Source organism: Oncorhynchus keta, chromosome 1 (genome assembly GCF_023373465.1).
Source record: "Oncorhynchus keta strain PuntledgeMale-10-30-2019 chromosome 1, Oket_V2, whole genome shotgun sequence".
Classification (NCBI taxonomy): domain Eukaryota; kingdom Metazoa; phylum Chordata; class Actinopteri; order Salmoniformes; family Salmonidae; genus Oncorhynchus; species Oncorhynchus keta.
In genome coordinates, this window is record NC_068421.1 from 33954157 (window position 1) to 33980917 (window position 26761).

The following is a 26761-nucleotide window of genomic DNA, read 5'->3' on the forward strand; positions in this document are numbered from 1 at the left end:
TTAGTTTATGAGTGCCACAGTGCTCTCTGGCTGTTCCCCGCAGAAGAACTTGAGTGCCAGACGCACGTGGACAGGCACAAAGACGTAGGGTGTGTAGATAACCATGGCCATGGAGGAGAAGAGGACAGAGTTGAAGATGGACTTCTCCCAGGGCTCAAGCACATACATGCCTGTGATGAGCAGGTACTGGTAGTACAGCCAGCCTGGGTACTCCTTTGGGTATTTAAAATCCATCCTCATGCTGCTCCAGTGGTCATGGTGAGGATGGGAGAGGAGGAGGGAGGGGGGTGGAGCAGAGAAAGGAACAGAGAGAAAGATAGAGAGGAAAGGGGGAGTGATAGGAAGATAAGAGACAGAAGAGAGGAGGATGGCAGTGATAATGGCAGCAGGGGACACATAATGGGCATAAACACACAAACAAATACACAAGACAGACGACACAACATCAATCATGTGGAAAGATATACAGTTAGTCGCTTCACCTGCACTACCTGATAGAATTAAACCTATTTTCCCAGGAGGAAACACCAATTGTAAAAGGGAAAACACTTAGTAGGTGAAAGATGAACTTACCATGTGTGTGGGTGTTTTGTGGGGGGAAAAAGTAGTTCAGTGGTATAACCTACATTTTTTTTGTCGTAGTCTCATTTTAAACCCTAGTCTTCTTCAGCTTTCAATGCACCTGTTATGTAATTACACGTCTTACATACCTACCATATCCTTGGGGGAGGAAACAATGGAACATGGTGTTAGAAAACACATTACACGTGGGTCTGTGTTTATTAATGAGAAGGTCCAGGATCAATCACAGCCCATGGCCCCTGGGGGCCTCTGGGGTCTCTCAGGTGGGGAGGCACTGCAGAAATTAGCTCCTGAGAGCCCCAGACAAGGTAAATTAGTCTGCATACACGCATGCATAGCACATACACACAGTATCCCACTCAAACAAGCACACACGGCACCTTTCTTTTTATTGTCAATGCTGTCAAAATGTCCACCACCGTACAGATGGTGGAAAGGAACAGACATTTACTCCATCATAAGGAACGAGAACAGATATTTACTCTACTTCCACCCAGGGTAGTTGACATTAAGTATCTAAGGGCATAATAGGAAAGCCTCTGTCTCACAGAGTCAGTGCCTCAGTGTGCGTTGACAGGTGTCAGGTAAACTCAACTGACACCAGTGAGCTTACCTGTCTGATAACATGCCGCTGTCAGTGCTCCCCCGGTTCAGAAAGAATGGCCTGCGTCCCACTACTGTGGTGTGAACTGCACTACCAGTTCACAAATATAGACTACCCGTAGCAGGTCATACAGTCTACACCACACCCACTACTCTTTACACTCACCCGGCGTTCATGTGGAGTTGGGTATGGGTTTTTAAGGACAGAGCGTTTGGCGCACGTGTCTTGAAACTATAAATGAGGCACGATTATTCACAAATAGGGCTAATCCATAGTCGTTTAGTCAGTGGAATAGTCTTCAAAACTCTGTCCTGCTTTATTGGATAGGAGACACCTGAGGCGCGTGTCCGCGCAACTTTTGAATGGCATCCTCATAGAGATACAGGACTCTAGTGTCCAAAAGCCTGTTTTAGCATGGGCAGCGCTCATTTTGAAGTAATCAACTGAGAGGAACTTCCTATGGGTTAAGGAAGGATCATGTAATTGTTTATACTTGAGTAAACATTCCATAACTGCAGGTGTCAGTAAATAGCCAACCATGGCTTCACACCTGTTCAAACAACACTCTCCAGGTGGCAGTATGCACCCTTCCAGTATGTTTGAAAACTCATAGAAGTAGTTGAAGAAAATGGACTACTTCAAAATGGAGATGGCCTCAATAGCACTGCCCATGCGCACACAGACACTGGCAAAATGACTGAGATTGCTCCAAAATGTTGAGTGAATGGATAGCCTATTTAGCTGATAGCCTTTATTCTTTTATAAATCTAATGAAGATATATTTTCAGCACATTGATATCCCAGTACTCTCTTTCATTGTCTGTCTATGGGAATAAAATGTGTTTTTACAACTTCTCAACTGCTTACATTATTGATGTGTAAAGACATGGCTGAGCCGCTCTGTCCAGTTGACTGAACAGCATACAAGCATACAGACTCTGCACCGGGTGGAAGTCTGGAAGCCAAACTCACCACATGAAGGAGCATGTCACTGTCTGGGACCCTGAACCGTTGAACAGTCAGGTAGCCCAATGATCCTTCAATAGTATTCTTGGAAGGAGAGTGAAAAGTGGACATACGGGGGGCAGAAAAAAAGGGGATGATAAAATGAGGTGAGTGGATGATAAGAACAGGTCGACAGAGACAGCATATACCGTAGGTGTGGAGGGGAAGTGGATGACAAGAACAGGTCGACAGAGACAGCATATACCGTAGGTGTGGAGGGGAAGTGGATGACAAGAACAGGTCGACAGAGACAGCATATACCGTAGGTGTGGAGGGGAAGTGGATGACAAGAACAGGTCGACAGAGACAGCATATACCGTAGGTGTGGAGGGGAAGTGGATGACAAGAACAGGTCGACAGAGACAGCATATACCGTAGGTGTGGAGGGAAGTGGATGACAAGAACAGGTCGACAGAGACAGCATATACCGTAGGTGTGGAGGGGAAGTGGATGACAAGAACAGGTCGACAGAGACAGCATATACCGTAGGTGTGGAGGGGAAGTGGATGACAAGAACAGGTCGACAGAGACAGCATATACCGTAGGTGTGGAGGGGAAGTGGATGACAAGAACAGGATGACAAGAGGTCGACAGAGACAGCATATACCGTAGGTGTGGAGGGGAAGTGGATGACAAGAACAGGTCGACAGAGACAGCATATACCGTAGGTGTGGAGTGGATGGAAAGTGGATGACAAGAACAGGTCGACAGAGACAGCATATACCGTAGGTGTGGAGGGGAAGTGGATGACAAGAACAGGTCGACAGAGACAGCATATACCGTAGGTGTGGAGGGGAAGTGGATGACAAGAACAGGTCGACAGAGACAGCATATACCGTAGGTGTGGAGGGGAAGTGGATGACAAGAACAGGTCGACAAGAACAGGTCGACAGAGACAGCATATACCGTAGGTGTGGAGGGGAAGTGGATGACAAGAACAGGTCGACAGAGACAGCATATACCGTAGGTGTGGAGGGAAGTGGATGACAAGAACAGGTCGACAGAGACAGCATATACCGTAGGTGTGGAGGGGAAGTGGATGACAAGAACAGGTCGACAGAGACAGCATATACCGTAGGTGTGGAGGGGAAGTGGATGACAAGAACAGGTCGACAGAGACAGCATATACCGTAGGTGTGGAGGGGAAGTGGATGACAAGAACAGGTCGACAGAGACAGCATATACCGTGGAGGGGGTGTGACAGAGGGAGGTGTGGAGTGGATGACAAGAACAGGTCGACAGAGACAGCATATACCGTAGGTGTGGAGGGGAAGTGGATGACAAGAACAGGTCGACAGAGACAGCATATACCGTAGGTGTGGAGGGGAAGTGGATGACAAGAACAGGTCGACAGAGACAGCATATACCGTAGGTGTGGAGGGGAAGTGGATGACAAGAACAGGTCGACAGAGACAGCATATACCGTAGGTGTGGAGGGGAAGTGGATGACAAGAACAGGTCGACAGAGACAGCATATACCGTAGGTGTGGAGGGGAAGTGGATGACAAGAACAGGTCGACAGAGACAGCATATACCGTAGGTGTGGAGGGGAAGTGGATGACAAGAACAGGTCGACAGAGACAGCATATACCGTAGGTGTGGAGGGGAAGTGGATGACAAGAACAGGTCGACAGAGACAGCATATACCGTAGGTGTGGAGGGGAAGTGGATGACAAGAACAGGTCGACAGAGACAGCATATACCGTAGGTGTGGAGGGGAAGTGGATGACAAGAACAGGTCGACAGAGACAGCATATACCGTAGGTGTGGAGGGGAAGTGGATGACAAGAACAGGTCGACAGAGACAGCATATACCGTAGGTGTGGAGGGGAAGTGGATGACAAGAACAGGTCGACAGAGACAGCATATACCGTAGGTGTGGAGGGGAAGTGGATGACAAGAACAGGATGACGACAGGTCGACAGCATATACCGTAGGTGTGGAGGGGTGGATGACAAGAACAGGGACAGAGACAGCATATACCGTAGGTGTGGAGGGGAAGTGGATGACAAGAACAGGTCGACAGAGACAGCATATACCGTAGGTGTGGAGGGGAAGTGGATGACAAGAACAGGATGACAAGACAGAGACAGCATATACGTAGGTGTGGAGGGGAAGTGGTGTGGAGACAGCATATACCGGGAAGTGGATGACAAGAACAGGTCGACAGAGACAGCATATACCGTAGGTGTGGAGGGGAAGTGGATGACAAGAACAGGTCGACAGAGACAGCATATACCGTAGGTGTGGAGGGGAAGTGGATGACAAGAACAGGTGTGGATGTGTGGAAGTGGATGACAAGAACAGGTCGACAGAGACAGCATATACCGTAGGTGTGGAGGGAAGTGGATGACGTCGACAGAGACAGCATATACCGTAGGTGTGGAGGGGAAGTGGATGACAAGAACAGGTCAACAGAGACAGCATATACCGTAGGTGTGGAGGGGAAGTGGATGACAAGAACAGGTCGACAGAGACAGCATATACCGTAGGTGTGGAGGGGAAGTGGATGACAAGAACAGGTCGACAGAGACAGCATATACCGTAGGTGTGGAGGGGAAGTGGATGACAAGAACAGGTCGACAGAGACAGCATATACCGTAGGTGTGGAGGTGTGGGGGAAGTGGATGACAAGAACAGGTCGACAGAGACAGCATATACCGTAGGTGTGGAGGGGAAGTGGATGACAAGAACAGGTCGACAGAGACAGCATATACCGTAGGTGTGGAGGGGAAGTGGATGACAAGAGCAGGTCGACAGAGACAGCATATACCGTAGGTGTGGAGGGAAGTGGATGACAAGAACAGGTCGACAGAGACAGCATATAACGTAGGTGTGGAGAGGAAGTGGATGACAAGAACAGGCCGACAAAGACAGCATATACCGTAGGTGTGGAGGGAAGTGGATGGAGGGAAGTGGAGGGGAAGTGGATGACAAGAACAGGCCGACAGAGGCAGCATATACCGTAGGTGTGGAGGGGAAGTGGATGACAAGAACAGGTCGACAGAGACAGCATATACTGTAGGTGTGGGGAGGTGGGTGAGAAAAGGGAGTCAGGGGGAGAGAGTGGGAGGGAAGGTAGAGAACCCCTCGCTCTACCTTATTGTCCTCCTCTGACTCGAAGGAATCTAAAGTTACTTTCCCAAGGATCTGGTTACCCCTAACAACCTGTTTAAGTTGCCAAAAAAACAAGATCCCCCCTCCTCCCTCTTCAAGCAAGACTGTGGTGGCACATAACACACCTCTCTCTCCCCTAAAATATCTAAGCCCCCAAGATAAAGTTTCCTCTGAAGCACTCAACCTCCCCCTGCACCAACCTCTCCCCTTCAGCCCCTACTATAATTACAATGTCTACCCGGCAACAATAGAGCAGCTTGCATTGGATAAGTCTAATAGTAGGGGACATGTGCCCACAGTCCTAGTCCCAAATGATTTTTGAATGGATTCATTTCTGAAGTTTAGCAAACTAATTTCAGCTTGATGATGGGGAACCAATTTCACAAGGCAATGGCTCTGCATGTGAGTGGGGTTGGTTTTGTTAGGTAGAGAATCTAGATGTCAGTCTGCAGCCTATTACAAGCATAAGCATACCCAAGCCAGAATGCATACACGTATACCCTGGGATATCTACACATAGAACTAGCTACTCATAGAAGGTGCCCATGCATTCCCAACTGGTACATTCTACATTTCATCATGTGGCCAGTCTCTGCTTTTAAGTGTTAGGTACCATATTGAGAGTGAGGTCCATGCTTATGGTTCAGTAACATCTTCCCCACTTCCTTAGTGGATGCTGTGCATCTCTGAATGAAAAAGTCATATTGTAACCAGGTTATATTTTATTTGGTGTACATCACCACAAACCACTGCCTCTAATATGGAGACAGGGAAACGTCACAAAGGGCAGGATCCACTCAATAACTCAGCATCCTCAGAAGTGACCCTTCTGCTGCATTCTGAGTGGCTGCTGTTGGGGGGAGACTGTAAGTAATGGTAGCTGACAGCGCATGGCATTGCCATTCTTATTGGACTACTAATCACTCATGTTATTAGTAGGATTTTTTATTGAACCTTTAACTCGGCAAGTCAGTTAAGAACAAATTCTTATTTACAATGACGGCCAAACCCGGATGACGCAGGGCCAATTGTGCGCCGCCCGATAGGACTCCAAATCACGACCAGTTGTGATACAGCCTGGATTCGAACACTGCACTGAGATGCAGTGCCTTAGACCGCTGCTCCACTCGGGAGCCCATTTGTCTAGTCAAACATCATGTTGATGTTGTTAAAAACCTGATTGGTCTGAACAGTCATTATGTGGATGTAAGCATGCTGGTGATTGGTCTATTCGGTTAGCATGTCGGCTCCCTCTCCCCCGGTGGCGTCTGTCAGGCTGAGGTCCTCCAGCATCTCCATCAGAGAGATCCGAGGGGCGCCCTCGTCATCCGTATCACTCTCCACTGGGATCTTAGACGCATCTGCGATATAAAACAACTTCATCATGAGGCTACAGCTAAAATAGATCAATAAATCAAATCAAATTGATTTATATAGCCCTTCGTACATCAGCTGATATCAATAGAAAGCTATGGGTGACAATTGAGGAAAACATCCAGATTCTTGCAAGAAGAACTATAAAGACAAGCAGAAAGCTGCGGTCCCACTCACCTCGGAAGATGTTGACGTTCTTTCTCAGGGCTTCGTCCTCCTCCAGGTCCTCTAGGAAGTCCTGGTATTGTCTGAAACAGGAAGAGAGAACAAATAAATCACAACACCTTTCACAACTTACAAAGTCATCACCTGGATATAGAGCATATCCATCCTTCACTTTCTCTCTCCTCATCCTTTCCTGCTTCTTACCCCTCTATATTCCTCCTCTCTCATCAGCTCTTCCTCTCCTCCTTACCTCTCATCTTCAGGCGCCATGCCCTCTCTATCTTTGTCCATCTCTTTCAGCTTCCAGTTCCTGCGCTTCACCCTCTTGCTGCGGTTGTAGCTCTTCTTGATTAGCACCTGCAAGTCCACAACAAACATACCCAAATGGCTTCAATACATGCATTCATTTAGTTTTGTTATGATGCATTCTGTCCTTTGCAGTCATGTGCTGACAGGTATGCAGTTGAACTCTCATTTCAAAATGAAGTGAACAGTATGTGGTCAGGTGGCCAATTTTCCCATTAAAGAATTGACATTTCAACTCAATGCAGCAAACAAAATCAAACCAATACCACAATGTCCACCAGGGGGCAATGTGATCTTATACAGATAGTACAGTACATGGTAAAAGAGGTCTAGTTTGAGCAGGGTTCTCCAACCTTTTCTAGCACGAGCTACTTATATATATATAAATAAACGTTGCAAGCTATAATTTAATTTATTGCTTTCCGATAGGCACATTGTTTTCTTCTCCTCTACCTCGTCCCAGGGTCCTTGGTGTACAAGATATCTGTTTTCTGTCAACATACCTGGTCAAATAATGGTTGATGAACAGTATTTGGCATGACAGGCCCCATAAAATTATATTTTATATTTTCCAGAATTGTATTTTTCCTGGTTTTGGATATTTTTTTATGTTTTCCAGAAACAACGAAAATTGATGTTCTGAGTCCATGTCCATGTTTAAATCACATCAGAACAACATTTATGATGTCGGGAAAAAGTGTGTAATTCCCCTTTAACTGAGCATCAGGCAAGAGTGGAATGTGTCAGTCTAGCGATGTTTCTGCTGATAGGCCTACTGCTGAAGCACATGCCATGGCAGAGTTTGAAAAACAATGGCCACCCAATTCAAACAAATAATCATGATTTATAGTTCTGTCAGGTAAGCCTACTTTGAGGTTAACATTTAATAGAGAAAGTTTTGGGGAAGTCTGTCCACCCTACTGTATTAAATTGTGCACAATGTACATTATGTGGGGTTGAACCTCAAACACACAAACCAATTGAAAAAAAAAAAACGTAATCATTAGCGTCGCTAACTGGCTACATACGGAGTGAGACAAATGCCCGTACAAAACACACAGACAGGGGCAACATTGCTGGAAATTAATATGCAGATGTTATATTACTTTTGGCTTTTTAAGCCAATAGTGGCTAACCAGGGTTGGGAAAATGTCAATGTGACTGATTGAATAGTAGCTGGGAGCTTTATGTTTATGACAGTTTGTGATGGAAAACTGAATGTACTTTCAGAATTGATTGGCAGCTACTCATATGTGGGCTGCAAGCTACAATCTACCTGTTGGAGATCCCTGTTTTGAAGGATACATGAGTGTGTCCACACAGTAGTATGTACTGGTTCTTACCACATCAGGAATATGACTCGGGTTCATCTTGTTCAGAAACTCATCATTAACGTTGGAATTGGCAAAGTCAAAGCTAGAGTGAAACAAAAGTGAAATCATATTTTCTCTAACTTCACAATCAAAAGAGTAAGGTATTGTTTTGATTCTCTTATACAGCAAGAAGTTAGATGAACATTTAAGAGTTTAGTAGCTGTATAGCAGCCCATGACAGTCACCTACCCCTGAACCAGGTCTCCTATGTTGAGCAGGTGGCCCAGGTGGGTGCGACAGTGGTACTGCTGAGCCGTGTCCATCTCTGAGGTCTTCTGCACCCACACCTCAGCCAGGGTGTGCTGGAAACACACAAATCAGAACACACACACACACACACACACACACACAAGATTTACCCTAGCGCCACCATTACTTCTATTCCTTTACACTAAACGGATGAAGGGTGTTTAGTTGTCCAACACCCTTAGATGGGGGAGGGGACATTATCGTACCGTAGCAAACCCATTTCCTGTTTCATTTTGCAGAAACACTTCATTGTAATGTGGAGGGTTTCTCTCTAATTTGATGTGCTGCTTCAGGAATAATGTAATGGTTACCCATTGACATTTCTTCCAAGAAAAGAGAAATGATCCCCATAATTCAATCTGCTTCAAAACACTGTCATTAAAGCCACAAACACACCAAAGCCCCACAGTCAGGTGGGAAGTTGCACGCATGAATACACACAGTGGTATAAAGTACTTGAGTAAAAATACTTTAAATTACTAAGTCACTTTTTGGGGTATCTGTACTTTTCTATTTATATTTGACAACATTTACTTCACTACATTCCTAAAGAAAATATTATATTTTTTACTCTATACATTTTCCCTGACACCCAAAAATACTTGTTACCTGTTTTGAATGCTTAGGACAGGAATATGGTCCAATTCACACACTAATCAAGAGAACATCCCTGGTCATCCCTACTGCCTCTGATTTGGCAGAATAACTAAACACAAATGCATCTTTTGTAAATAATGTGTTGGAGTGTGCCCCTGGCTATCCGTACATTTTGAAAACAAGAAAATGGTGCCGTCTGCTTTGCTTAATATAAGGGATTTTAAGTGATTTATACTTTTGATAATTAAGGATATTTAAAACCAAATACTTTTAGACTTTTACTCCAGTAGTATTTTACTGGCTGACTTTCACTTGAGTAAATTTCTATTGAGGTATCTATACTTTTATTAAAGTATGACAATTGGTGGGCCTCCTGAGTAGCAGAATGGTCTAAGGCACTGCATCGCAGTGCTAGCTGTGCCAATAGAGAACCTGGTTCGAGTCCAGGCTCTGTCGCAGCCGGCCGCGACCGGGAGACCCATGGGGCGGCACACAATTGGCCTAGCGTCGTCTGGGTTAGGGGAGGGTTTGGCTGGCAGGGATGTTCCTGTCCCATCGAGCAGTAGCGACGGGACAGCCCAATTCTAAATCACTGCCCATTTCCCTCAGAACTCCTACCTTATTGGACCTTATGCCTGCTCCCGCCCCCAGCTTCTGGTTCCTGATGATGTCAGTATCCATGACGATGAACTCCTCCAGTTGCCGTGGGCTAACAAGGCTGTTGAAGGGGTTGCGCCAGTACGTGCCCCCGTCCACCTCAGCGACTGAGAGAAATAGAATTAGATGTTTATCTCTATGGACAGTCCAGAGTTCCAATTTTCACTGCTCAAAACCCCAAAATGTCTTAGACTCACTGATGACATGCTTGTGTGCACACACAAGATAAATGGATTTATTTGAACTTCACTCCCTCTTGCAGTCGAGTGATTTGGCTCGCATGGATCATTGTGCTGCCCAGAGGCTGGCGTTGAGACTGGAGCAAAAATATCCTTTCTTTGAACACTAATTAAAAACATGTGCCCTGCCTTTCGAAATATTCAAATTAAACACAGAGGGATTTTTTTTTTTTTTTTTAAACACACACAGCACACAGGCAGTAGTGACAGCAAATGAGTGTGTGTGTCATGTGTGGAATGCCCTGATTAGACACAGAGGGAAGCTGTTGAGAGTGAAGGGAGGGTGATGAGCATGTGGTGAACAGACACACTGTAAACGATACTGGGTTCAGTTCGGTACAAAAGACTTAAATCAAGTGGAATATAATCACATTCCATCAGTCTAATCAAAAACGGATGCTAAACATTTGGAACAGATGGTAAACTGTTGATGCTTTATCACACAAGCACAAACTCATGCACACACACTCGTCCAATCGCCTTGAAACATTGACTTGTCAACACATCAGCAATACATCAATCAAAGAAGCAAAGCATATCTGTAAAATACATTTTTCAGTAGTCATAAAATCGCGTGTTGAAACAGCCTCTGTCCCCTGGCAGCTAGGGGCCGACAGTAAAGGTGGATGGTGTGTAATGTACTCATTCTGCAGGGTGTTGGGGTCAATGAGGGGGGTGGTGTGTACTGTACTCACTCTGCAGGGTGTTGGGGTCAATGAGGTGGATGGTGTGTACTGTACTCACTCTGCAGGGTGTTGGGGTCAATGAGGTGGATGGTGTGTACTGTACTCACTCTGCAGGGTGTTGGGGTCAATGAGGTGGATGGTGTGTACTGTACTCACTCTGCAGGGTGTTGGGGTCAATGAGTTGGATGGTGTGTACTGGATGGTGTGTACTGTACTCACTCTGCAGGGTGTTGGGGTCATTGAGGTGGATGGTGTGTACTGTACTCACTCTGCAGGGTGTTGGGGTCAATGAGGTGGATGGTGTGTACTGGATGGTGTGTACTGTACTCACTCTGCAGGGTGTTGGGGTCAATGAGGTGGATGGTGTGTACTGGATGGTGTGTACTGTACTCACTCTGCAGGGTGTTGGGGTCAATGAGGTGGATGGTGTGTACTGTACTCACTCTGCAGGGTGTTGGGGTCAATGAGTTGGATGGTGTGTACTGGATGGTGTGTACTGTACTCACTCTGCAGGGTGTTGGGGTCAATGAGGTGGATGGTGTGTACTGGATGGTGTGTACTGTACTCACTCTGCAGGGTGTTGGGGTCAATGAGTTGGATGGTGTGTACTCACTCTACTGGATGGTGTGTACTGTACTCACTGCAGGGTGTCTGGATGGGGTACTGTTGCAGGGTGTTGGGGTCAGTGAGGTGGATGGTGTGTGGATGGTGTGTACTGTACTCACTCTGCAGGGTGTTGGGGTCAATGAGGTGGATGGTGTGTACTGTACTCACTCTGCAGGGTGTTGGGGTCAATGAGGTGGATGGTGCTGGTGACTCGGGCGCACACACACACCTGGCCCATGTTCCCCAGGCTCTGAGCCAGACGCGGCGACAGACACACCACGTTGTCCTGGGCAATGAGACGAAACATACCAGGGGTCAGACTGAGGTCAGGTCAGAGGGAACTTTGAAACCTCTTCCCAATGCCAACCTTCCCACCGGATTATTCCCCAGAGAAACCCACAGTAAACTGTAGTACAGCAGAGATTAACATTCAACTCTGGAATAGGCTACACCTTCATGAACAATCTGAATAACAGAGGCTGAATTGCCAGTTTGGTTATACAAGGGGTCGGCTATGTTCTCTTGGTTTCATCAGCGTGATTACAATTTGTCTCACAATGCAAAAGAAAATAAGATGCTGATTAGGAATGCATTTCATTGATCTTGAAAATGTTAAGTCATTCAGTCATTGGATAGAAATGCAGAAAAACACATGGATAGAATTGGATATGAACTAAAATCACTCTTCACATGTATGGTCAGAAGCCAAGCATACGTGTGTAGATGAATCTACTACATGAATCCAACAGAAGAGCATTGACAAGAAACATTCACTCAACAAAAACGTTTGCTTAAAGACTTGCGTAAAGACTTACACACCCAGATTGATTCAAATGTAGTTTCCATTGGACGGTTCAAAATCATCTTTTAAAACATTACAGTTCTATCCAATGGAAGCCGTGTCTGTTATGATAAGAACGGGTAATCTGTACAGGTCTGCCTTGGCCTGTTTGGACCTGAGCATTTGAGTATAGGTGCACTCTGTTCACCTATTCAACAAATGTTCAGCCCCTTCAGATACATGTAGAGCATTTGACCTTCAATATTTTTGAGGAAAATGCTATATACCTTGCAAACAGGAACGATCTCAATGGAGTATGTGCTCTTGTAGTTGAATGTGTTTGAGTGGATGTCGTGGGAGATGAGGCGCTGGGAGGTCTTCGACCTAAACAAGACAGGGTGATAAAGAAACCATAAAGAACACTACAAGAATGTATCATGTCAGAGAGAAAATAGGCAACATTCTCAAGCATCTCCATGCAAAGCTAAAAATAAACATTGAAAAAAATTATATACAGTACCAGTTGAAAATTTGGACACCTACGTTTTTCTTTATTTTTTACTATTTTCTACATGGTAGAATAATAGTGAAGACATCAAAACTATGAAATAACACACATGGAATCATGTTGCAATCAAAAGAGTTTTGAACAAATCAAAATATATTTTAGGTTCTTCAAAGTAGCCACCCTTTGTGCAATGTTGTCATCAAGGCACTCTCTGCATTCTCTCAACCAGCTTCATGAGGAATGCTTTTCCAACAGTCCTGAAGGAGTTCCCACATATGCTGAGCACTTGTTGGCTGATTTTCCTTCACTCTGCAGTCAGTGCAACTCATCCCAAACAATCTCAATTGGGTGGAGGCCAGGTCCTCTGACGCAGCACTCCACCACTCACTCTCGTTCTTGGTAAAATAGCCTTTACACAGCCTGGAGGTGTGTTGGGTCATTGTCCTATTGAAAAACAAATGATAGTCCAACTAAGCCCAAACCAGATGGGATGGCGTATCACTGCAGAATGCTGTGGTAGCCATGCTGGTTAAGTGTGCCTTGAATTCTAAATAAACTGACACTGTCACCACACCATCTCCTCCTCAATGCTTCACTGTGGGAACCACACATGCGGAGATCATCTGTTCACCTACTTCGCATCTCACAATGACAGGGCGGTTGGGATCAAAAATCTCAAATTTGGACTCCAGACCAAAGGACAGCTTTCCACCGGTCTAATGTCCATTGCTCGTGTCTCTTGGCCCAAGCAAATCTATTCTTCTTATTGGTGTCCTTTAGCAGTGGTTTCTTTGCAACAATTCGACCATGAAGGCCTGATTCACAGTCTCCTCTGAATAGTTGATGTTCAGATGTGTCTGTTACTTGAACTCTGTGAAGCATTTATTTGATTTGCAATCTGAGGTGCAGTTAACTAATGAACTTATCCTCTGCATCAGATGTCTGGGTCTTCCTTTCCTGTGGCAGTCCTCATGAGACAGTTTCATCATAGCGCTTGATGGTTTTTGCGACTGCACTTGAAGAAATGTCAAAGTTCTTCACATTTCCCGCATTGACTGACATTCATGTCACAAATTAACAAGGCACACCTGTTAATTGAAATGCATTCCAGGTGACTACACCTCATGAAGCTGGTTGAGAGAATGCCAAGTGTGTGCAAAGCTGTTATCAAGGTAAAGAGTGGCTACTTTGAAGAATCTTAAATATATTTTGATTTGTTTATTACTTTTTTGACTACTACATGTGTTATTTCATAGTTGATGTCTTCACTATTATTCTACAATATAGAAAATAGTAAAAATAAAGAAAAACCCTGGAATGAGTAGGTGTGTCCAAACATAAGTCTATAGACATTGAATAATCATAGCACTAGCCACACAGACTGCAATTACTGTGGTTAGTACAGTCTAGCTCATCACTGTTCAATTCAACATTAACATGTCTCAACACCAAATGAACATTGCATGGGCATTATACAATAACCATGAAGGCGCCATCCAGAGTAAGATGATGTTACCCCCTAGACACTGACCCCAGGTCAGACAGTTCTGTCACTACAGGGCAACCTCTAAACGTAGTGGAGGGACTCTGGTGAACTGTTCCTACCTGCAGGGGACTGTGCACTGGAGGAAATCCACCATCTTCTGAGCATGCTGCTTGGTGGCATAGTAGAAATCAATACCCTCTGAGAGAGGAGAAAGATTCAAAACCAATCAGTCTTCAATTGATAGATCAATCACAGGCACACACACCACACATAACCGCCGTCATCACCATTCCAACACGCCAGCCTCAGTAATATAGCCCAGACGGGCACCGCAGGGAGAAATATGGCCACCACATGTTGAAACCTCAAGGCTTTTAACTCAGGCTAGAGAGGGAGGTCATTTATATTGAACTTTCAAAGGGCAGCTTTTCCCTTACAATCTGGTCCAACCACACTGGGTGCTGTTTCTGAAATATCTCTCACTACACAGTGTGTGTGACTGAAAATAGGACTGAGCATTGTTGGCATGGTAAATGGAATGCTCAGTACTATGATCCTACCACAGTGATTATAAACACATGGCCATGTTGTTCTAAAGCCCAGGATAGGAAAGCTTTTAGAAAATCATCAATATCAATGGTCTGGTGTCTCTTCCTGGATGAAACCCCACTTTAGAGCAGTATATTGTATCCCAAACCCACCATGGATCTCCTTGATGTTGAGTGCGTTCTGATGGAGTTTGTGCTTGAGAATCAGCTGCTCCAGGTAGTAGAAGGTCTTCTTGTGAGAAGTCTAAAAAGGACCAGCCCAATATTAGGTTAACAACACAACATGTTAAAAATGATTGTTGTGGTGAGCAACATGAATAATATAATTCTAATCATCAGTGGTACCTTCTGTCTGACTTGCACCACAGAGTTCCAGAAGTCCTTGGCCTCGACACGGTGGCAGTCGTCACACATCTGGCCCTGGATGACAAACTCCACCACAAACACCTGCTGCAGGATGGCTCCGTTCATCACCTGGACAGGACAGGCCAAACTACCATCAACAACGATTCTCTTATATGACCGAGTAATGCGACACACCAGGTAAACACTTGTTTAAAAAAAATACAGAACTGGGCTAGAAAGCTGTGACCCACCAGCGGATCATTACCATAATTTGGGAAACACTGATGCGTCAGACTTTATTCATCAGGGTTTGGTGCTGCTATTTCTGGTGACTAAAGGGCATCTAGATACAAGATCACTGGTCACACAAAACCTCCCACACTCCAGACTAAGGCCTGGGCCCTGAGGAGCTCAGATTCCTCTGAAAGGTCATGCAGTGAAGATGACAGCCACTGGCTAATCTTCACCCAATCACTGTGCTCTGAAGTCAGCCCTTTACCCCTTTACTGTCACCTGGATTAAATAATGACAACATGGAAGTCAGTGGTGGGACACGTCCACCTAATCAGGTTCCTAATCCACCCTAATCTATTCTATTAAATATCACACACTGACACCTCTTATTTCTCCTCTCACCTCTTTCTGTATGGTCACCTTCAACTTGATCCGCTTGGAGTGGGGTTCCGTCCACAGGAATCCAGCATCGATCAGACGCACCTGGATTGAGAGGTCACGAGTTTCTGAGGTGAATGGCTTCAGCCCTGTTGAAAATTTTGAACAAGTGTATGTTTGAATGTAAATAGAGTAAAGTAGGGCAGGGATACTCACTTTGGTCATGTTGCCCTTCAGTTTTTTAAGGCAGAGGGCGAGCAGTTCCCTGGACTCCAGAGCACACTGCACCCAGGAGGCTGGAGGCTGCAAGTACCTGCATGGAAGAGAAAGAGGCACAATCAATCCATCTGAACTAATGTTGGAGCCTTGGTAAGATCCCACAGTTTACTGACTAATGAACCTTGGGCAGTAAGAGCACAAGACCGGGATGTAAACTTCTTAGCTGTGGCCCTAAATTTGACACGCTTGTGATGGTGGTCTGGGCAGTACCGTTCACACTGCTTGCAGAAGTGCAGATTGACTTGCTTGGGGATTCCCTCAGAGATGTCCACTGTGGTCCGGAGGCAAGACACACACATGTTGGCTGGGTTTGGGGGGATGGGGATGCCACAGGTGCAGCACAGGCTAAGGAGGAGAGAAATCATTCCTTGATTAGTACTGTGTACCAGATGATACATTTGAAAAGGTTATGAATCTACACCTTCACACTGAAGGTAAAGGACAATTATTTGTAGCATTTAGGAGGCTGAACATATATTCTACTTACATGTTCCCCTGGCTGCTTGTAGCAGGAGCTTGCATGTACTCCATTATAAATGGTGTGGGTATTGTAGTGAGATCTAGATAAATGACAGATCAGACTGATGTTATGAATCAGATAAATATGTACTTTTTAGGTGATATACAAAAACGTAATGCTATTAGCATACAACACATCCACATGGGTAATGTGTATTGATTATGGTCAATACATGGTAGCCAGCTAACGTTATCTAGTGCACTAACTTCCCTGGTAAATATGTTTACCCACACGACACTTAGCTACAATTCTATGATATCGCTCAGGTAGTTAACCATTTATCACAATGTCACAACTCATCTGACAAACCCCCTTTTGCTGCCAGTTGTCGTTAGCTATGTATACAATTGGATTAACTTCGCCAAACAGTAACCGTTAGATAGAAAAGGGCAGATTTAAATGGCCGGTAACTTTACTTGCTAGCCAGCCTTAGCCTAGCTAACAGGGAACAGCTTTCCCCTTCTGACTAATTTGCGATGGTCGTGACAGTTTTGTCATTACATAGGAGGCACCGTGTTAAAAGGTTTCGGGGGGCTTCGTGGCATTTAATGAGACAACTGATAAACAACACGTACTTGCAGAATGTTTTTCCAAGCCACGTTGCGGACCTCCACGTTTCACCACCACAATCTGGAAAGGAGGAGCAGGGTGATGACGACACACAACTTTCTGGTGAGAAAAGGACCCAGTCCCCTCTCGTTTGCCTGAGTGCAGTAGCTTCAGAAACCATTCAAATTAAATACAGACAGAATAAACTACACTACCGGTATATGGACGGTATGATTGACAAATGTTGTAATACTCAAATTAACTAATTTTGATATACATTGGACAAGAACGCAATACGTATTTAAAAAAATAAGGTCAATTAATTTACCCAAAGAAGATCGATTTATCGAACCAAAGGCATTATCATTATCTATACCTTCCTCCTCTATCTTTCTTCATCGCCAGTATTAAAAACAACAACAAACACAGTAGAATTTTACAAAGTACCTTATCCATAGAGTTTCTAAACCTTTGCCTTATCTGTTTTATAACCGAACTGGGGTCATGTCTAGATGGGATACAGTTTTTGTCCAATTGACGTCAAAGTCGATTTTTGTTGGTGCATTTTAGCTTACGCTAACTCTTTTCTTGACCTTAACCCAATTCTCCCAAAACCTGTTAGGTTCATTCTCATAACCTACTGCGTAAATTCTCCTAACATGCTTCAATCCGAAAAGTCCATTTTCACCACAGCTCTATCCCTTAGTAGACAAACCCCTGGTCTGATCCTCGGGGCTTGCCGTAACAAATATAAACAGGTGGGCTCAGATTTTAAAAATCCGCTGTGGGGGGTGCGTGCATCCGTCAATAAATTACGTAGGTCAAAAACTAATTTACCCAAAATCTATAAATGGTCTATTCAGCCAGTATAAAGTTGCAAATGACATTTAGTTTGCCCCTCCAGAAATATGATGTATGTTATCCTAAACAAGGTTGAATGGTGCACACCTCACGTGCTCCAATTGGTTCGGTCCTGAAAAGGAACACTTCCTCGGCTTCACTATGTGCACTATTTACAACTCAATCACAACCTCGCTGCCAAAGGTTGAGGGAGCATGCAGTTTGCTTTCAAGTCAGCGTTAAACGAGGTACTTCAAAGTGGGGTCTCTCCTACTGAGGTTTAATATAGCTACCATTCTCCTCCTTGCAACGGTTGTGATTCACTGCCTCATATGGACAAGGGACAATCGCTGGTTCATTGGGCTTTATGCTAGAGTGAGCCAGCCAAGGCAGTCTTACACCCCGCAGTGTCTAACGTTACGGATTCTCCAATACATCAAGCCGCATTGCTACATTGAGCTATTAGTGTTGGTTTGAATTAATTCAGCTTTTCACACCAGATTTGCTGTAGACTACGTTTGAATTTGGTTTCGCTGATTATTTATTCTAGCGTCGATAATAATGGACTGAAAGTTGCGGGTAAACAATAACAACCTGCAGTGATTTCTTGTTTGTATAAATGATAGAGGATACGATGACACTGTTGTCTCTTTTGGGTCGGATCATGCGTTATTTTCTGCTCAGACCAGAGACCTTGTTCCTCCTATGCATAAGCCTGGCTCTGTGGAGTTACTTCTTCCACACTGACGAGGTGAAAACCATCGTTAAGTCAAGCCGGGATGCTGTCAAAATGGTCAAGGGGAAAGTGGCGGAGATTATGCAGAATGACAAATTCGGGGGTCTCGACGTTCTGGACGCAGAGTTCTCCAAAACCTGGGAGTTCAAGAGCAACAATGTGGCCGTGTACTCCATCCAAGGCCGGAGAGATCACATGGAAGACCGCTTCGAGGTCGTCACTGACATCGTGAACAAGAGTCACCCTTCTATATTTGGGATATTTGATGGCCATGGGGGAGAGGTAAGACAAATGGGCTAATATATTTCATTTGTTGAGAGGCTATTCTTGTTTTGGTTTGGTCAGCACATGCACGTGCTATGCATCAAATTATTCCCTCTCCACAGGGACATGCAGAAGGCACTTTAGCACTTTACTTTGTGAAGTTGTGCCAAACATAAGAGACCATCATTCATGGTCTTACACGTTTAAAATACTTATAGACATAACAAGATTGTGTAGTATGCTGCAGGTAAAGTCTAAACGGATTGTACAAGAGAGCTGATAATTTCCAACCCCAGTGAGAGGTGCTTTCAGATATGGGTCATATTCTGGTCTGAATACAGTAAATCACTGGTGTCCTGTGCATGACCATAACTTGTCATCTGATGCCCATGCACCTGTCACCCTCTCCATGTTCTGGTCACAGACAATTCCCTGGCAGCTGTAGGTCTTTGACTCCATGACAAGCATTGAGTGGCACAGATCGAGCAGCTTGTCTCACAGAAATACACTTCCTACTCTCATCAGCCAGATGTCCCTATAGAGGGGCAAAGTGTGTGTGTGTGTGTGTTAGAGTGAGATAGTCAGTCAATGTAATGGTCATACTCCATGCAAAAGATAGAAAGTGGTATACTGGTCTTGTTACTTCTCTACCTGACCAGAAGTGAAAATGTGTGGGTTTTTGTTTTGTTGGGGGGTGGGGTTTATCTCCATCGTTGGCAGGGTAACAACACTGATTGATCATGATGGCCAGGCCTGCCTCAACAGCAACCTTGTCTCTGTGGGCTGCAGCTGTGGCCACGCGGGCCTGACAGCCCAGTATTGACTGATGCCATGGAGCTACGTGAAGAAACTCACTGGCAAATTCTTTCTGACAAGGTGCCCCTCTCTCCCCCTCACACCGCCTCTCTCCCAGACCCAGTCTATGGGCTGCCAGTGTTTTTCTAAGGAGCTCTACTGCTCAGGCTTTCTCTAGTCTGTTTAATATAGAAGTTGACTATTCTGGCCTGACCCAGGCTGAAAGATAACATTCTAAAAAAAGACAGCGATGGAGGTGGAGGATAACTGTTATTTTCAGGGTAGATTCAAATGTGGGCTCTAGTGCATCAGCTCACTGCTTCCCTTTGATCAAAACTGGCCATTTGTCTGGTTGTCCCTGCAGCATGTTTGAGTTTGGGCCTTCATTTGTCCTTCCCTAGATTCCCTATGGAGGATGGTAAACCAGGCTATAAAAGCCATCCTCTGCTCTGTGAGGGAGAGCAGAGAAAGAGGGTGTTCACTTCAGATTTGCTCATGTAGGCGAGGGGATTTTTTTGCCCCCCTTCGCTTTGGCCTTTGGTGACAATTTTGTCTGTTTTTATTCCTTCACTCTCTTTTGAAGTGTGTGAAACTGTTGCCAGACACCAGCTTTTCAAATGGTTCTGCGGATACAGTATGTTATTGTTTATGTATTCCTGGCCGGGGGCGGTGCGTCAGCAGAGAGCTGCAGTGTAGACCAGGCCTGGAGGAGGACTCGGTTCAGCCTATTGGTTAGTTCCCTCTACCTCTCTAAACAGGTCAATGATTTGTTGATCTTTTGGGCCAGATAGCCTCTCTCTCTATCTCTCTATCTCTCTCTCTCTATCTCTCTATCTCCTATTCAAAACGAAGTTGACATGATTTGCCAAGCCCTAGTGGCAGGAGAGGGGTTGAAGGCTGAGGTAGGATTGGGAGAGGTGGGTGAGCAGGTTGGTAGCCAGAGTTACCAGCCAGAACACCTTGTCCTAGCTCTGACACTGGCCTGGAACGAACCGATTTACCCACAGAAAGATACATCGCTTCTCGGAGAAGAATAGTAAGCTAGACACACACACACACAACATGCAATACCTTGCAAGGATACCTTGCAAAGAATGAACATGTCTTTCCTTAATTGCTGGTTATTTGGTATGCATGCATGTGGATGTGTCTGGAGATAGCAATTAATGATGTTTAAGTAATCTATCCATTCCAGGCTGTTTGTTCTGTAAAAATAACCTGACTAACATTCATCCCTTGTTGATATTCTGTAGGGAGAGATGCTCTCTACATGGGCGATGGTCTTTTAGATTTTAACCTGGGGGTCTGGCTGAAGAGCCTGTGATGAATAGTCCTACTACTCCTTGCTCTACACAATTACTGTATGTCCCCAATAGAATACCAAGTGGAGACATTTAGAACTCCTTACTTTCCTAATATGTTATCTTTCCTTTTCTCTGAATGGCTCAATGGAGAAAGGCAGTTCTGAAAATGAAGTCATCTTTTTCCTTTTGTGCTGATATTTCCTCTCCCTCACTCCCCCAACTCTGCCGTCTTCAAGTTCAGTTTAGAGGAGAGTGGTGTGGATGCGTGTGCGTAAAGCAGTTTCTGAACAGGAGAAGATGGAGAGAAGTATTGTGTTGAGGGATGAGAGGAAAGAACACAAGGCTGACCTTTTTTTAAGTGGGTCTTTAAAAAAAATGTACTCGTTCCCTTTCTTACCTTGGCCCTCACCGGAGTTCACCTTCCTTTCGCACTAACAATAAAGGCCTCTGTTAGTGGAAAGGGCACCGTTTGCATTTTAATCCTGGGGAGGGACAGAGTATGTGTGTAAGAGAATGTGAGTGTCTGAGACGATGTGTGAGTCGGGCATGCGTGAGAGACTCTTACAGAGGGAAGCCCTTTCCTTGCAGTTTGCTGAACCCTTCAATTTTATAGTTGACCTGCTTTCATTCTCCTCCCTCTCACTCTCTTTCCTTTTCTCCTCTCTTTCATCTCAGGTTGTCAGTGTGATTGCAGCTCAGTAACTGCAGTCTGATTACTGGAGCACTATTTGATTGAGATTTCAATTGAATTCCTTTAATTCCCATCTCACTACTGCCACTTTCTCTCACTTCATCTCTATACTGTGGCCCTGGTGCAGAATAGCTCCAGTGTGTGTCTCTGCATCAGGCTCATGGTTCCCTCCCCATGGGAATAAACCCTCTTCACCTGTTATGGAGGGCTGCTGGGCTCAGTTGGCTGGTCTCCAGGAGTGTGTCTATTTGTGATTGTGGACAGTTGTCTGCAGTGGTGTATTTGTGTCAGGCTCTGTGTGTGTGTGTAGTTTAGATATTCAGCCTCCTGGATCTCTCTTGAGCCCACTCACACTGGAGATGAAAGAAGCAGCATGACTAATTGTAGTGTCAGCATTCTAGAGGATTACTCTGTGTGTGTGGTGTGTTCCCTCGTGCAAATCTAAAGTAATGGATTTCCAGGGGACGTTAAATGATGTGAACGCCCAGCAGCGACGGCAGTGGCATTTCACGATAACACGCCAATCTGGGCTTCACACACCTGCTCTAGACTATGTCATTTCCTGCCGATTGTCCCCCGCAAGCCTCAGACCCCGGAAATCAAAATGAAATGTATACCTCCAGGAGCCATAATAGAATTGATGAGAATAATATACAAAACGAATACACCCTTCACTCTGGCTGACTAAAAATACTCTGCACCACTCTTGTTTTTTCTGCTCAAAACCACCCTTCATTCTGGAGGCAGATTCCTGGACATTTTTTTTTTTTATTGCTTTTAGCAAAAGCAGATGCTCAACATTTCTTTCAGCCTGCGTTGATGTTATGGAAAGAGCAGTGAGCAGGAAAGGTGGTGTTTTGTTGGAAAAACACCCTGTAGAGATGGACTGGGAGCTTTTCTACAGTTCTGACCTTTTACTCATTCTGCACCAGTTGGGCATAAAAAAGTAGTCTTCAATCTAGATTGGGCGTAGAGTTAAGACCAAGATGTTGCAACTGGCCCCAGAAGACTGTCACGGACTGTTTGAGAAGCGGAACCTGACAAGTGGAACACTGTAAATACGGAACCCAAATGTCACAATTCCCCCATTTGCCATTTTAAGTATTTCTTCCATGGGCAATTGTTTCGTACAGTATTGAACACTCATTGAGTGTAACATTTGTTTTTCCCACCAACATTCTTTTCTATTAAGCAAGAACAGTGTCAAGAACAAGTATGTGAACCCATTGGAATTACCTGGATTTCTGCATAAATTGGTCATAAAATGTGATCTTATCTTAATCTAAGTAACAACTGTAGACACAGTCTGCTTAAACTAATAACACACAAACAATTATACATTTTCATTGAACACACAGTGTAAACATTCACAGTGCAGGGTGGGAAAAGTATGTGAACCCTTGGCTTTAAAAACTGGTTGACCCTCCTTTGGCAGCAATAACCTCAACATTTTCTGTATTTGCGGATCAGACCTGCACAACAGTCAGGAGGAATTTTGGACCTTTCCTCTTTACAAAACTGTTTCAGTTCATCAATATTCTTGGGATGTCTGGTGTGAATAGGGATGGGTGAATAGGGATGGGTATCATTAAGATTGTAACGGTATTGCTATCCTTACCGATACTGCTTATCAATCTGGTACTTTTAACGGTATTCTTACCAGTTATTTAACAAATTAAGAACTGAATTAACATTGCTTTATTTTCTGAAATGTAAAATAAACAATTATTTACAGCAAAATAAATTGCAGTAGTATAGAGCAACACAGGTGGGGCATGCAGGTAGGCTGCAGAAGGACTATCAGTTCAAGTCAACAATTCTTAATCGAAGGTCTTCTGAGATCTCTTGGCAATGCTTCTTGTGAATAGCAAACTCACATTTTGTGAGTTTTTTTTATTTATAGGGCAGCTCTAAACAACATCTCCAATCTAGTCTCATTGATTGGACTCCCATGTTAGCTGACTCCTGACTCCAATTAGCTTTTGGAGAAGTCATTAGCCTAGGGGTTCACATACTTTCCCCAACCTACACTGTGAATGTTTACACGGTGTGTTCAATAAAGACATGAAAACATATTGTTTGTGTTATTAGATTAAGCAGACTGTGTTTGTCTATTGTTGTGACTTAGATGAAGATCTGATCTTCATCTATGACTGTATTATGCAGAAATCCAGGTAATTCCGAAGGGTTCACCTACCTTTTTCTTGTGTGTGTGCTGTATGTGGAGCCCCCAAAAAGGTCCCAGCATGGTGTCCCTCCCGGTGGTAAAATAATTCAACACTCCCTCTGCCAGCTAGGTGCGTCTTCTGCTAAAAGCCCCCTATCTAAAAATCTGTAATGCTGACTATTGTCTGCTCCCTGTAATGTTGTGTATGAGGCTTGTGGATGGGCTGAGGAGGGACAGGTTGGCCTTGTTTCTGATTTTGGACGGAGATGTGGAGAGGAGACCCCTCATATTCTACATCTCTCACACACGCTCACACACACACACTCCTCTCCATGGCCTCTGATGTGGTTCTATAGAGGGCAGGGGTATGTTCTGTGCTGCCAGGTCTCTCTGCTTTATGCCTCTGTGGATGGTGGGCAGGACACCTATTTGTCCTCTCCCTGTGGGGTTTGGGGAGGTGCTCTGTTTAACCTGTTCTTTCTCACTGTGTATCGGTTATGAATGAACAGGGCTAAATGGCCATGGTGACTTGAGGCTCCTGCTGACTGGACTGGCGTCAGCTGCCTTTTACATGCTTAAGAAGGTGTGAGGCAGTGGGAATGGATGTTTCTATTTTTGATTGGTGCTGTCTTGGCAGTGGGGAGAGCAGGCAGAGGAATGTTGACACAGTGTGTTTGTGATGGATATACAGGTAGGTTTGTGTGATGCTCACTGGTGCATGCGTCTGTCCCAGCTGTCACTTCTACCGGACTCCTCTTTGGGTGAGCTGCTGACCAGTGGGTTGGGATGGATTGGGCAGGTGCATTCTTTTTGGGGGCAGTGTGTGTAGTTCACTCTGTAGTGTGTATGTGTGTGTATAGTTTACTCTGTACGTAGTGTGTATGTGTGTGTATAGTTTACTCTGTACGCTATGGTGTGTGTGGTTCACTCTCCTCACTATGGTGCATGTATGGGTGTGTAGGAGGGGTAATCTATAACACAAGACTGTCTGCAGGGCATGTGTGTTGGCTGGTCAGACAGGAGGAATGCAGCACATATGAGTGGCTGATGTGAGCAGATGGTTTCTATCTACTACAACATGGACCTGAACTCTACTCTCTTTAGTGCAGAGACTGGGCTTCTCAAGGATATGAATACTCAATGTTCTTATCTGTCATGAGTGTGTGAACTCCTAGTGGGAGGAGCAGTTGTATTCATTTTAGGGTTAAAGGTGCCTGCGCCCCATACTGGTAGACCTGTTGGAACTCTGCTATGTACTTCTGATTACGTCTCTCTGAGATTTTTCATTCTCTTATTTTGTATTCTTCTAAATGTGTTTAGATGGTTTGTGTGTGTGTGTGTGTGTGTGACAATTTGTGGTGTATGTGACCCCCCCAGTGCACTGAGGCCTGAGCTAAAAACTGCCTCTGTTAGACCAGGCTGGAAGTTTAGAGAATAACCATGATGAAGTTATGGCTTAGCTAAATTGACTTGGATCCTCAGACATGCTTCTGAATCCATGCCAACTGAGTCTTCCATAGGCAAGCAAGCATTTTTGTTCAGCTTGACTGACTGATTATTTTACTCTCTGTAGGTCACCTTACATGATCGTCTGCCAGAGAGGAGCTCCTTATATTACAACCGAATGTCCTTTTTTTCTTGGAATTTCCCTGGATATTTTCTATGTGGAGACCGGAGAGCTAGGTGGATTGTAGAGCTGAGGGTGATGGCTTATGAGTGATGGGCTGGTGGCTCAGGGCTGAGCTGCTAAATTGATTAGTGAAGTAAGGGGCGGAGTATGGTGACTGTGGCTAATGGTAACCGCTGAAGCTGCAGGGAAATTCTGCCGTCTTCCTCCTGACTTGTGACTGTCTCTCTAAATCAATAACTGAAGGGAGGAGAGGAGACTGCAGGGCGGCTTAGAACTACACTAATCCCAGTTCAGAGATTGGAAATATGTTTATAACCTTTTCCTTTTTCATTGAAAAGGTATCAAACATAAGGAAGCCACATGTTTGTTTCTGTTCCATTTATTCCTTTCCAGCCTCCACTGGTCTGTCTTCATCTCTCTGACTATCTCTCCATCTCACTGTTGGCTTTGCTCTTCCTCTCTTCTCTCCATCTCTCCTACAGGGAAGGCCGGTGGCTATAGGAGGCTGTGCGTTGCCTGTATAATGAGCTTAGCCAGCGGCAGAGCTGTCAGCGAGGTTTCAAGCTGCTCTTAGCAGGCTTACACCATCCACGGGAGGAGAGGGAGAGGGAGGGTGAAGGATGGGGAGGAATGAGGAGAGGGGAGGGTGAAGGATGGGGAGGAATGAGGGGAGGGTGAAGGATGGGGAAGAATGAGGGGAGGGTGAAGGATGGGGAGGAATGAGGGGAGGGTGAAGGATGGGGAGGAATGAGGGGAGGGTGAAGGATGGGGAGGAATGAGGGGAGGGTGAAGGATGGGGAGGAATGAGGGGAGGGTGAAGGATGGATGGGGAGGAATGAGGGGAGGGTGAAGGATGGGGAGGAATGAGGGGAGGGTGAAGGATGGGGAGGAATGAGGGGACGGTGAAGGATGGGAGGAATGAGGGGACGGTGAAGGATGGGGAGGAATGAGGGGGCGGTGAAGGGTGGGGAGGAATGAGGGGAGGGTGACGGATGGGGAGGAATGAGGGGAGGGTGAAGGATGGGGAGGAATGGGGGGGAGGGGGTGAAGGATGGGGAGGAATGAGGGGAGGGTGAAGGATGGAGAGGAATGAGGGGAGGGTGAAGGATGGAGAGGAATGGGGCGAGGGTGAAGGATGAGAGGGAG

At 45.2% G+C, this 26761-nt stretch overlaps 3 protein-coding genes and 1 long non-coding RNA gene across 6 annotated transcripts in view; 2 read left to right on the forward strand and 2 right to left on the reverse strand.

Moving 5' to 3' along the window:
* On the reverse strand, positions 1 to 234 carry sptssb (serine palmitoyltransferase, small subunit B). Its single transcript, XM_035790281.1, has one exon. The coding sequence runs from the start codon at positions 232 to 234 to the stop codon at positions 1 to 3; it is 234 nt and encodes a 77-aa protein (XP_035646174.1).
* A 5778-nt stretch (positions 235 to 6012) lies between these two features.
* On the reverse strand, positions 6013 to 17920 carry LOC118378074 (60S ribosomal export protein NMD3). Of its 2 annotated transcripts, none has more exons than XM_052522575.1 (17): positions 17830 to 17920; positions 17215 to 17269; positions 16607 to 16679; positions 16330 to 16464; positions 16057 to 16153; positions 15865 to 15945; positions 15229 to 15357; positions 15037 to 15127; positions 14455 to 14533; positions 12629 to 12725; positions 11729 to 11846; positions 9991 to 10136; positions 8716 to 8828; positions 8497 to 8569; positions 7098 to 7204; positions 6860 to 6930; positions 6013 to 6669 (listed from the first exon to the last, which is right to left on the reverse strand). In XM_052522575.1, the coding sequence occupies exons 3-17, from the start codon at positions 16648 to 16650 to the stop codon at positions 6536 to 6538; spliced, it is 1515 nt and encodes a 504-aa protein (XP_052378535.1). In that variant the 5' UTR covers positions 16651 to 16679; positions 17215 to 17269; positions 17830 to 17920; the 3' UTR covers positions 6013 to 6535. The 2 variants fall into 2 exon arrangements, with proteins under 2 accessions (XP_052378535.1, XP_052378532.1); XM_052522572.1 differs by lacking the exon at positions 17830 to 17920 and adding an exon at positions 17636 to 17806.
* Positions 10951 to 11551, forward strand: LOC127931125 (uncharacterized). Its single transcript, XR_008139855.1, has 3 exons — positions 10951 to 11086; positions 11199 to 11373; positions 11423 to 11551. It is a non-coding gene; the product is annotated as an uncharacterized LOC127931125 (long non-coding RNA).
* Positions 17173 to 26761, forward strand: part of LOC118378217 (protein phosphatase 1L-like) — a 52467-nt gene continuing 42878 nt past the window's right edge. Inside the window, exon 1 of one of the 2 annotated variants that reach the window (XM_035765288.2) lies at positions 17173 to 17311. In XM_035765288.2, coding sequence (XP_035621181.1) covers positions 17222 to 17311 — 90 coding nt within the window. In that variant the 5' untranslated portion in view covers positions 17173 to 17221. Of the gene's footprint in view, positions 17312 to 18159; positions 19047 to 26761 lie in introns of those variants that run through there. The other variant, XM_035765220.2, reaches the window with a different exon arrangement.